At 37.1% G+C, this 13,366-nt stretch overlaps 1 protein-coding gene across 1 annotated transcript in view; it reads left to right on the forward strand.

Annotated features, from left to right (window-relative positions):
• TTC29 (tetratricopeptide repeat domain 29) overlaps positions 1-13,366 on the forward strand; it is a 152,320-nt gene that overhangs the window by 2,853 nt on the left and 136,101 nt on the right. Inside the window, exons 3-4 of the mRNA XM_081090701.1 lie at positions 3,224-3,321; positions 5,608-5,691. Of these exons, the coding sequence (XP_080946827.1) occupies positions 3,230-3,321; positions 5,608-5,691 (176 nt within the window). The 5' untranslated portion in view covers positions 3,224-3,229. The remainder of the gene's footprint in view (positions 1-3,223; positions 3,322-5,607; positions 5,692-13,366) is intronic.

Raw genomic sequence — 13,366 nt, forward strand, 5'->3', positions numbered from 1 at the left:
TGGTAGGAAACGTTGACTCAAGTTTTTAGAAGGGAAAAAATCACAGCTGATCTGTGTGACAAAGAAGACCTTTTCCTCTCCCTATATGACAGTGATGGCGAACCTATGACACGTGTGTCAGAGGTGACATGCGAACTCGGTTTTTTTGGTTGATTTTTCCTTGTTAAATGGCATTTAAATATATAAAATAAATATCAAAAATATAAGTCTTTGTTTTACTATGGTTGCAAATATCAAAAAATTTCTATATGCGACATGGCACCAGAGTTAAGTTAGGGTTTTTCAAAATGCTGACACGCCGAGCTCAAAAGGTTCGCCATCATGCTCTGTGACATTTGCATCGGATTTCATTAGTTGTTTATATTTCCTAGCAAAATAATCTAACCCCAGTAAACGTTAAAAAGGACAATTCTTATATCCCATACTTGTAGCCCAGCTTGGGGAGAGGGTGCTGATACGTACCTTGATGGGATATATTGGCTGGATCAGAGCTTCTGGGGCCTGGTCCCACTGTTTGTAAGCAGCCTTGTCTTCCGAGTATTTAGAGAAATTACAAGTACTGTTTTCTCATTTTAAAGCACAATTATGCATTCATCACCCCTGCACCAATGCCCTTGTTATGCAAAGTGGGGCTCTCAGAAGAGTCTTGATTCATAGAGGATGGAATGCCCAGACTGAAGCAAGAACAGTCTCTGTTTTCTCCTCTCCTTTTCAAAACCCACTAGGGAGAGACCAGTCAGGGTTAGGAAACTGAGATGGTCCAGATTTGCTCTGTAGCATTAGAGGATTCTGTACATGGCGTCTCACAGTTTCTGTGAAATAGGCTCGTGGGAGGTGGGTTTGGGAGCCTTTGGTGTCCCTTCAAAACTGTACGTGGGGTCCAGCCCTGCGTTGGTCATAATTTGTCACCACAAGTTCTGCAAAGGTTGCCACTTAATAAGTTCTGGTTATGCAATAACTCAACTAATTAATGCAACACCTAATCAGAGAAATAAATTTTTTTTTCAAATTACAAAAGAATTAAGTCACTATATTATGAAGTTATAAAGTATAATACAATGTTTCTAATGTTTGCTATAGATCTTCTATATATTGTGTTTTTTGTGTATTGTCTTTTTTCCCCCCACATCCACCCCTATCATGTAAATTCACAAAGTCAGAGATCTTTGTCTTTTTGTTCAGTTGTATCTTCAACACCTAGAATAGTATCTAGCACCAAGTAGTACCTTAATCGTTGAATATATTCAAGGTCTAGATTGATGATGACTTACCCTATGTCACAAAGGTAGTAAATCCTGGAGGTAAATAATGTGAAAACCAAAAAAAAGCCTTCCTGTTGCTTGGTGGGGCTCATGGTAGAGGTCAAAACTGATGGACATAGTGGTGGTGGAATCAAGAAGCTCTGGCTTTGGGGTGCCTTTCTATTTAACAGTAGAAGTGTGGGTTCTTTGGCACCTGAAAGCCCTCACAGCATGTGACAATTTCATCATTCTATGTCCACTGACATTGTTTCCACACTTCTTCCTCTTTGGAGTAAGGTTTAGATAACTTGGTTTGTTTGTTTGGTTTTTTAAAAATATATTTTATTGATTTTTTACAGAGAGGAAGGGAGAGAGATAGAGAGTTAGAAACATCAGTGAGAGAGAAACATCTATCAGCTGCCTCCTGCACACTCCCTACTGGGGATGTGCCCGCAACCAAGGTACATGCCCTTGACCAGAATTGAACCTGGACCCTTGAGTCTGCAGGCTGACGCTCTATCCACTGAGCCAAACTGGTCAGGGCTAGATAACTTGGTTTTATAGACTCACTTTTTTAAAAAACATTTTTTAAAAATATATTTTATCGATTTTTTACAGAGAGGAAGGGAGAGGGATAGAGAGGTAGAAGCATCGATGAGAGAGAAACTTTGATCAGCCGCCTCCTGCACACCCCCTACTGGGGATGTGCCCGCAACTAAGGTACATGCCCTTGACCAGAATCGAACCTGGGACCCTTCAGTCTGCAGGCCGACGCTCTATCCACTGAGCCAAACAGGCTACAGCCTCACTTTTATTATTATCACTCATCTTCTCCACTGTGACTAATTGCATTTCCCAAAGATGGCCCCAATAATATCGTTCATCTCACATTCTTTCTGTCAATGTGACTTTGATGCTCTCTCATCAACTGAGGGGGTCTATATTCACTAGCTTTGAATTCACAACTGGGGGGCCTATTGTTATAGCAGAAGTGATGCTATGTAACTCCCAAGGACAGGCCCTAAAAGGGGAACAGCTTCCACCTGGCTTTTCTTAGGGATACTTGCCTTTGGACCCCTAAGCTTCCAAGTAAGAAGTCTAGGTTCGCCATGCTGTGAGGAAGCTCAAGCCATATGGAAAGGCCACTTGTACATGTTCTGCCAGAGACCCCAGTTGATGTCCCAGCTAATAGTTGGCATCAACTATCAGATATAGGAGTAAAGGCACATACAGATGCTTTCTGCTTCCCCTCATTGAGTTATCCCCAACTTTTAAGTCTTCCCAGCAGAGGTCCCTGCCATTGTGCAGTAGTGAAAAGCCAATCCATTGTGCCTTATCCTAATTCTTGACCACAAAAAATGTGAAAGATAATAAAATGATTATTGTTTGAATTAATCTTTTTTAAAACCACTGTGTTTCGAAGTGATTTGTTACACTGTTTTCTTTGTGTGTCTCTCATGACAGCTATCTCCATGTTGAGAATTATTCTTGGCATCTGTCCTTTCTAAGGGAAAGCCTTTATTTGTGAATGATAAAGTTTTTTAGAAAATAGAAAAATATGAGCAATTTTCAATTATTGATCATAGCAGGCAAGCAAAGCATGAACATTTGAAATTCGTAGCTGCCCTAAAAATCTTTACTTTTTAATTGCAATCATTTCTCTTATACCAACACTCCTGATTGACTGAATTTTCAACTCATTAATCAGATTTTCTCCTTCATGGTAGAGAGGCAGACAAGTAATAAATTGGCCACAAGGCATCTAGTAGAGGAAAATAATGAGAGAAGTAACCTGTGGAATTCACTCACTGAGTATCTGCCCCTATAATGAATAACAGAGCTATAGCTCTGTGTACACCCAGGCTTCCTCAGCTCAGATGATAGGCTGTGGATCTAACAATGTCCTAAAATATTCTTTGAAAGATTTATTCTTTAAAATACCATTTCTGTGTGTGTGTGTGTATGTGTGTGTTTATTTGTAGTCTGGAATGACGACCCTACCCCCACTGCCCATGTCACGCCCCAAGCTTACAGCCTTGGCCAGAGAGAAGCTGCCATGCTCCCCCAGAACAACGCCACGGTACGTGACCTTGGCTTTCATTTCTCTTCCTACAGAATAAACTCCTCCCTGTAGGAATGCCAGTAACATGTCTCAGAAAACAAGGTGTTTAAAGACAAAAGTGTATTGTTATATTTAGAGTATTCAAATGTGTGGTGTTAAAAGAATTGATGGACTTCACTTAAATATTAAGAATATATTTAATTAACAAGCTAGTGCTCATTTGATCATTTTATTTCATACTAGAAGCACGGTGCACGGATTCGTGCACCGGTGGGGTCCCTCAGCCTGGCCTGTACCCTCTGCAATCCAGGATCCCTCAGAGGATGTCGGAGAGCCAGTTTCAGCCTGATCCCTGCAGGCCAGGCCAAGGGTCCCCACCAGTGCACAAATTTATGCACTGGGCCAGTTTTGGCCCAGTCCCCGCAGGCCAGGCCAAGGGACCCTGCTCGTGCACAAATCTGTGCACAGGGCCTCTAGTATGCATATAAAATCTTTGGCTAATCTCTTTCTGCTCTACCCCTCTCCCCTTCCCTCTGAAATTCATCACTCTGTTCCATGCTTCCATGCCTGTGCGTTGAGCATCTGCCCCCTGGTGGTCAGTGTGTGTCATAGCTATCAGTCAAATGGTCGAACGGTCACTTAGGCTTTTAGATAGATAAATAGATAGATTCCCATTATATCATAGTTCCTATAAAGCTTTGGAAATACATTTTTTTAAAAAAAATGTGTATGGAGAACAAAATGCAGAAGCTTTAGGAATGAATAGTGTCTGGCTTCCAATCCACAAGGTCCTGAATGCTGATTTATGCTTTGGGGGAAGGAAGACACAGTCTTACTACTAAGGTAGATTGGCAGGCATGATTTAGCTCCTGAAATGACCATAGGGCCTGCAAACACACCATGTAACTGCTGCTGCCATTGAGGGGCTGCAGAACCCCAGAGTTGTAGCCCAGAAACTGCAGGACAGAGAACTTGATGTATTTTGTCATAATTATGAATATTAACTAATATTGCATTGTTTGGTAATTGCATTTATAATTGTATTGATGTTTAATAATGCACATGCTCTTTATCAATATAAATAATTTGCCTATCTTGGTCTGATTATTTTCTTTATATACATGCTTTTCAATTCCTGCCAAGCATAATGATCAAAGACAGTATTATGAGACTACTTTGTTCTGAAAAACATCATACCTCATTTTTAGTATTTCTGGGAAAGACCAAAGCCCCTGGACCAAACAAATACATTTAGCTAGACTACATAAAAAACACTTTTATAATAGAAAATCAAATTTTCTTTTCAAATTTTTCAAAAAAATAATTTTTATAAATACATAATTCCAGGATATATATTGTTATGGTGGTATAACTGGTATATTATATTACAGATACATATGTACATATACTAGTATATATATTTTACTTTTGAGCAATGTGAAATATTAACAGAGCCTGAAAAAGATTCTTCTTATTCTTGTTTTTAATTATTGAGATTACATTTCCTTTACAATATGAGTAAAAATATAGCCAATCTCACATCTCTAAAATAAGATGGATTTTCAAAGAAAAATTTTTCTTGTATTTGTATTGAATAAAAACATTTTTCATCCTAACCATTTAAAGGAAAGTTTTGTATCAACATTCTCCATTACTTCCTAATAAAAACAGATAATTGTTCAGTTCCATACTCCCATGCTTATAAACTATTAATAATATGCTTATATTTAAAGGTTCAAGGGAGTGTAAAGAATAAAACACTATACATGTAATATATTTCTCAGTAAAGTGTTCTTAAAATCACTTTGAACTTTTAATAATTATTTGAGTTTTATCTATGACTTAAAAAAAAACACTCAAGCAGCATTTCAGAGCAAATTTGTTAATGTTTGGAACAAATAAATGTTACACATTTGTATCCAATAGGTAGTCTTAGTTCAAGATTCTGTGCCAAACAGAATATGACTTCGTGAAAGTTATACTGTGAAACAGCATGAGTAAAATGGAAGATCTCCTCAGTTTTGAGTAAAAAAATTCCATTAATTAAAAAATGCAGATTATTTTAATGTGTTTGGTTTTTATTTGTTTACACACTGGGTTTAATATTCTTCCCTGCCTCTTTCATATGAGAAAATGAAAATTTAGAAATTATCAATCAATAACCTAACTCTACAGCTACTACAGAACATTTATTATATATGGTTTCATGCCCTGAATATTTGTGTTCTCCTGGTGGCATTTTATGTTTGGTAGCTTTTCTACTTGATAAGGCAGTGCTTTATTATTTCTTTCCATTTCATTTAGGTCTGAGTTGATCAAAGAAAAAGATGACATAGATCATTATCTGGAGGTGAAGTTCAAAGGATTGTCAAAAGAGGAGGTTGCTGCGTGAGTATAACCTCTTAAAGGCACTTTAATATAAAGTTTGTTTCTTTTGTCTTGATTCCTTATTGAAATTTCAGTTTTCCTGTGCAGTACACCTTTTCATTGGAACTTGACATTTAAAAATTAAAGCTCATATTAAATAGTGATAAGTCATGTCTATTGATCTTACACATATCAAAGTCTTTAATTTTATGACTCTCAAAATTCTCATATTTACCAAGCTATTATACTGTCACATTTGTAATATTATAGTTAAATCTGTGCCGTTAATTGCTTATTAACCTCCATTTTAAGGTGTGTTGCCTCCATGTGGGTGAAAAAAAGCTTTAAGAGAAAGATTCATATATCTTTTTTTCCTAGTGATTAAAAAATAATTCTTACTAATGTGTTTCCTCCCCACCCCAGAACCCACAAAAGATTTAATGAATTATAGTTTATTGGTTAATTTTTAAATAATTCTAAATTGTATGAATTTAGTTTTTAAATAAACAATGTAAACTTTGCCATTTTACCACTAGTTAGAAGCTAATTTATGTTGAGTGTAAAAACAATTTAAAAAATCCATGTAGGTTAGTGATAAATAAATAGAAAAATAGCTAAACAGGTTTATATTTCTTACCTATAGACTTGGTGATTCTGTTATCAGATCTTTAGTTGTAAGCATTGAAAAATCAAATCTTGTAAATGCATGTGCATCTTGTAGAATTCACTAAATCATCCAATTAAAATATTTTATGAAGAAATACTTTAACAATTATATTAGTATTGTCCAGGACTAGTGAAAAAGTATTCCTAATGATATTTTTGATATAGATTTTTATATAATCTAAAATTCTTAAGTTTCTTGATGCATTTCCTTTTATTCAATATTATTTTGCCAATTTGAATATGACAGAAATAGGGAATAGCTCATTCTGTCAGTAGATACTTTATTTTATGGAGTGACAAAATTTTACAGTAGCTGTCAGCACTTCTTCCTTGGAGCTCTACTGACAGCCATATGTAGTATCTGAGACCTTTTGTTAAATGCTCTTCTGATTGTTAGTTTGTTAACTTCCCATGGTAGCCTGTTGGGTAAAACTAAAGGTCAATATTGTCTGATTACATACTTCTAAAAAGAAAAATACATATGAGTGACACTTGCATTCTGATTTAAATATAAGAACACCCAAACAGCTGTAAGTGGCTTAAGAATTTGGGCTTTAGTTTGGAATTAAACTTCTTCTTCTATAATTTAACAAGCTGGAAATCCATATATGTAAAATCTGCTAAGCTCTCAGTCGGTATTGAAGAAAACTTTGATCTAAGACAATGCAAAATAGGCTATATTGATGCGTATTCTCTTAATAATATATTTTTTCACTAAGGAGATTACCAGATTGATTTTAAATTCAACAAGTAGCACTGGGTAAATTTCAGTCCTTAATATTGCATTTTTCTTAAAGCTACCCATCTGTCTCTAAAGTACTCAGACCTTCATTAAACAGCACCCTCTCTCATCTTCCAGCTTTAGTGTATTGCCATTTCCTTGGCCTAGAATGTATTTTCCCTTTACCATGTCCTGGCTGACGGTTACTCATTCTTAAATGGCTCAACTATATTAGGTAACCTTGCTAGCCTAATACCTGTAATGAAACCTACCCTAAGATCTACAATACCCAGAATGCCTCCCATCATGGCACTTACAGCTTTGTATCGATATGGCTACTTTGTGTCCTCTCCTAGACGGTCAGCTCCAGGAGGGCTGGAGCCATGGATGCTCACGTGTGTCTTTAGTGCTCGTACCTGTCTCACAGGTTTTGAGCCAGGTACGAAGATATCAATGAGTGGTGAGCATTTGTCCCTTCATCGCCTTGCACATGTGCCCTGTCTAAAATGCCCTCCTCTTTCCCCACTCCTGTGTACTTGCTAAACTTTTTTTCTTCCAGCCTCTGCCTGCTTCTTGCTCTGTGAGGCCTCCTTTAGCTCCTCCTCACCCACATGCTAGAGTCCAGGGCTCCTGCTTGAGCTCTCTTTAGTAACCACTGACAATCATGTTTGTGTGGGGTTTTTCCTTCCTGATTAATGTTTAACAAACTATAGAATGTGACCCATTAGTGGGTAGTGGTTATGACCCATCTGTTTGGGGATCATGACCAGTATTTAAAAAAATGAAAGGGAGGAGAGTAAAATAGAGCTTTAGAATGGCATGCTCTGCACAGAGTAAGGCTGATATTGGGAGGGCGCCCAATGTAACGAAATAGAGTGCGGGTTCTACTACCAGCCTCCCCAGGCGCCAGCTTCACACTACTAGCACTGGCTGATTTGGGCTGAGCACTTATCCTTCCTGTGTCTCACTTTCCTCATCTGAAAAAAATAGGGTTAATAATGATAGGGCCTGGCTCATTCGTAGTTATGAGGATTGAGTTGCTGTTTATTAAGATATGGGAACATTTTGAGTAGTATTGGTCTTGAACTTTTGCTTCATAGACACGCATGAAGCAAATATATGTGCACATGTACTGAATGGCAATAGAAAAGTCTTTCTTACTGTGAATTGCCATAGGAAAGGACTCTGCTCTAGACTTAGAGTCCTTTGCAAGCAGGGATTGTTTTTCACTCTCCTTTTAAGACTCTTCTGACTTACACAAAATACCACTTTATTGCTTGCTTACTTGCTTTGTAGGAAGGATTGAAGAAATTTAAAGTTAACGTTTTATATTACACAGCTGTCAGATTATAAATAGAAAATAAAAGGCAAATGAAGGAGAAGTAGGTAAATATGCTTCCCACTAGAGTTAATATAGTTCCCCTGAGGAAACATTAAGTTTCACTCTGAACTCCTGGGCAGACTGGGCAAAAAGGGAGAGGTAATGGACTATGCATTTCTCATTACCTGAGGAAAGGAAACATATCAATTCTTCAAAAGAAACAAGCTTTTTCCTGATAATAAATTCCAAAAGGAAGTTATCACATGACATCATATAAGGAAAATGGAGCAACATATTATAACTTTGCATACCTAATAAATAATAAAATGGATATTTTGCTTGTCATAAATATTATATCTCTTAGGTAGGTTTTACTTCAAGCAAGATAGCAATGGGTAAGATATATTAAATGAATCCTGTAAGCTGGTCTGTTTTAAGTGATCCTTACAATAACCCTGTGAAGGGCTGACATTGCTGCCAGAGACCAAGGCATGGAGAGGTTCAGTAATTTGACCAGGGGGATCTAATGTTATAAATAAGCTGAAGCAATAAGATAGGAAAAGTGATTCATAGAGAGGAAGGAATGACTAAGCGAGACAGAAAATGGATCAGTCATACATGGGAGATCAGAACTCCAGACTCCTCCGAATTCCCATTACCACTGTGGCTCTGGAACCTCCCTTCGGGTCTACGTCATGAGGATGCGGTCATTCTGTAATCCTGATTCAGACATCCATAAGCTCCCTTTAAGCTTGTCTGGAACAACCTCTTATCTTACAACCAGAGCAGCCAGAGAAATATATTACTAGACAGGGAATTGCCTTAAAAATTTAGTTTAGTGGGTTTTTTCCCCCCTGGAAGATCAAGATCAAAATGGATAGCTAAGCACATTGCCTTCCTCTATTTGAATTTACAACGTAGAAGTACAAAAGATGGTAAAGTCTCAACATAATGAGAAAGAAGAGGAAAAAAAATGAGAGCTTCCAAGATTTCCAGATATATATTTTAAGAAAGAGGTTGGAATATTACCAAGGATAAAAAGTGGCATTTCATAATGATTAAAAGAGGTGGTTTATCAAAAAGACATAGACCTAAATGTTTATGTTCCTAATGACAGACTTCAAAATACATAAAACAAAAAATGATAGAAAGAAAAGGAGAAACAGATAAGTCCACATTTATAATTGGAGATTCTAACACTGCTCTCTCAATAATTGATAGAAAAATTAGTATTATTGAAGACTTGAATAATACCATGGATCAGCTTAATTGACATTTAGAGAACATTCCACAACATCAGAACACACACTATTTTCAAATGTACATTGAACATTCACCAAAGGAGATTATATTCTGAGCTATAAAATAAAACAAAAATGAAAGGATTTATATCCTACAAATAATTTTCTCTTACAACAATTAAATCAAGTTATAAATAATAGCAGGAAGATCTCTGGAAAACCCCCCACCCAAAAAAAAATTTTTTTGGAAACTAGACAATATACTTGTAAATAAACCATGGATCAAAGAAAAAAATCACAAGGCAAATTAGAAAATATTTTGAACTGAGTAAAGAAGAAAACATGGTGTGGAATAGAGCTAAAGTAGTGCTAAAGGGAAGTGTATAGCATTGACATGCTCATATTAGAAAAATAGAAATGTCTAAAATCAGTGTCCTAAGCTTTCATTTAAAAAAAAAATAGAAAAAAATTATTTAAACTTAGTTAGCAGAGGAACAGGAATAGTGAAGTGAGAGCAGAAAACAAAAACATTAGAGAAAAATCAATGAAACTAAAAACTAGTTCTCTTAAAATATCAATAAAATTGATTAGTGTCTAGTCAGACTGGTCAAAGAAAAAGGGAGGAGACACAATAAACCCTTTCAGAAATGAAAAGACATATCAATATAGATTGTCCTAATATATAAAGAGCCAGGGTCCGTCATGACTGAAACATCCAGATGGACGACCAACCACAAGGCTAGGGTGCTGGCCAGAGCGGCGGAAGTCAGTCCTGGACCCAGTGGCCCACAGCGGGAGCCAGTTCTGGGTCCCAGCGGTCTATGGTGGAAGCTGGTCCTGGGTCCCGGTGGCCCATGGCACAGCAGCGGGAGGGAGCTATGGGCCCCGGCCGCCTGCGGCACCGCGGTGGCAGGAGGGAGCTGTGGGAATGGAGCCATGCTGCCATTGAATTGGCCTCTGGGTCCCTCCCCCCACCCACAGGCTCCAGGGAACCAGACCCTGCTGCCATTGGACTGCATCTTGGTGCCTACCCCTGGCCCTCAGGCTCCAGAAACTGGAGCCACGCTGAGATGGGACTGGCCTTTTGGTCCTGCCCCCCTCCCACAGGCTCTGGGGAACTGGAAACATGCTGCGATCGGACTGGCCTCTTGGTCCTTACCTCCCCCGTCCACAGGCCCAGGGAACCAGAGCCATGCTGCGATGGGACTGGACCCTACCCTAGGGGTTCCAGATTGTGAGAGCTTATAGGCTGGGCTGAGAGACCCCTCTGAGTGCATGAATTTTTGTGCACCGGGCCTCTAGTACAAATATAAGAATGCTACTTAGGGAAAAAGCATTATGCTGATAAACAACTTATATGGAATGGCTAAATTTCTTGAAAGACACTGCCAAGTTGGCTTAAGTAGAAATAGAGAAAACAGAAGGTTTATCTCCCTTAAAGACATTGAATTAGTCATTTAAAACCTCATAAAGAAAATTCCAGGTCCATATGGCTTCGCTGGTGCATTCTACCTAACTTGTGAAGAGGAAATAAGGCCAATTTGGCTCATATTCTTCAAGAAAATAGAAAAGGAGGAAACACTTCTGAACTCCTTCTGCCAGACTGGGATTACCCTGATACCAGAATGAGGAAGAGCCAGTTCATAAAAGGAAAACTATAGGATAATATCTCTCATGAACAATGATGCAAAAAATCTTAAAGAAAAAAAATTCAAAATGAAACTAAATAAATAGAAAAACCTCTGCTTTAAGAAGCCTCAATCTTACGTAAACAAAAAATATTACACAAAGTGTATGTTCTGCCAAAGTAATACATTAAAAGGTCTTTTTCTGGACACACAGTGCATTATGTACACTATCTGTACTTTGCTTTTTGTATTAATATATTTTGAAGGTCACTACAAAAACATCTGAAAGAATAGTCACAGTTGGCCTGAGCTCCTGCCAGGGAGGCTGTGCACCCTGCAAAGTCCTTCCCATTTGGCATTGGCGCGAGGAGTACCCAGCCTTGCTCTCCTGACCCGCACTCCTCAGAACGAAGCCTGCACACAGAGGGAGTGCAAGCATGCTTACCTGTGTTAGGAAAGCTAGAACTCACCATGGCGGGGGGGCTCCGTTGGTTGAGCACTGGTTCCCATGAACAGAGAGGATACTAGTTTAATTCCTGGTTTTAGGTTTGGTCCCCAGGAGGGAGCCTGCAGGAGGCAGCCCATAGATGTTTCTCACATCCAGTGTCACTCTCTTTCTCTCTCTCTAAAATATCAATAAAAACATATTTTTTTTAAAAAAAAAAAGAAATCTAGAACTTCATTATCATAAACAAACAAATATACTCTGATATTTGAGAATAGAACACAATACAAAAGAAAGAAAAGGTGAACCAAAGAATACTCAGCCTGAGCTGAAACAAAGTTTCTATAGGGAAAGGAGACCTTCTAAAGATTTCCAGATTGTTTTTTACAGACATTGTAGAAAATCTTGTAAGATGTACCTGATGCTATGAAGGACTTTAAAGAAATGGAATTTTTTTTTTTATTGTACAAAGATTTGTCTTTTTATATCACCAGTTATTTTGTTTTATGGGTCGACTTTTTGGTTTTTGTTTATTCATTATGGATTTACCTTTAATATTTTCTTCCCTGTACTTTATTTGACTTCATGTCATTGGTTATTTTCTTAGGATTTCTTTTCTAGCATCCTGAGTTGAAAGCTCGCTTCTTCACTTGTCCAAGTTGTTCTTGTTTTCTAGCAAATACATTTAAATTATACATTTCCTTTTGAGTACCATGATGACTTCCTCCCCCAGGACCTGATATTTAGTTTTTATTCTCTCACTTCTAAATCTATGAAAATTTCCAAGATGGTTTCTGTTTAGGCAATGAATAATTTAGAAATATATTTGTAAATTTTTAGGTGAATAATTTTTTCTCATCTTTTTTTTTTTAATGAGAGGATTCAGGATTGTGAAGTGAATTTATTTTTGTGCTCAGTAAATGAACCCTATATGATATCAGTTAATGAAATTTCTAGTGTGTCCAGTACATGGTCAATTTTTATAAATATTTCTTGTACTTTTGAAAAATATGTATTTTCAATTTATTTGGTAGACAGTTCTATCAGAATCTAATAATTAGATTGAGCCTGTTATTTTAGTCAAGCTCAACAGTTGTTATTCAAAACTTTCTTTGAAATATATACTTTTTCCTCACCCACAGATATACTTTTTATTGATTTTTAGAGAAAGGAAAGGAGAGAAATGTAGAGAAACATCTATGTGAACCCTCCACCTTTCAGTGCATGGGACGGTGCTCCAACCAACTGAGTCACACTGGCCAGGGCTATATAAAATTTTTAAACCTCTACTTTATTTGTAATCTTCGGGGGTGGGGAGAGGCATTAAAATAAATTTCTTCTTTTTCTGAAATGTTTATAAATCTTGAATCTATGTTATTTGATGTATTGTTTCCTAATTGCTATATTTTTCAGAAAATTAATCTATTTATGAATCACTGATATGTGTATGCCCTTTAATTTTTTATGACTTCTTTTTTGCTTTATGTTAATCAAGGTATACAAACTCTCTTTTTGTTGGCATTTTCACTATTATATGAAAATACAGAAGAAACAAATGACATGTTCTCTGTCTCAAGGAAGTTATAATCCCTAATATATCTATTTGTACTATTTCCTAAACATTTAAATTCAAAGCTCTTTTATTTTCTCAACTCACAAATACTTCCTTTAGTT

Source organism: Myotis nattereri (assembly GCF_964212035.1).
Source record: "Myotis nattereri genome assembly, chromosome: 5".
Classification (NCBI taxonomy): domain Eukaryota; kingdom Metazoa; phylum Chordata; class Mammalia; order Chiroptera; family Vespertilionidae; genus Myotis; species Myotis nattereri.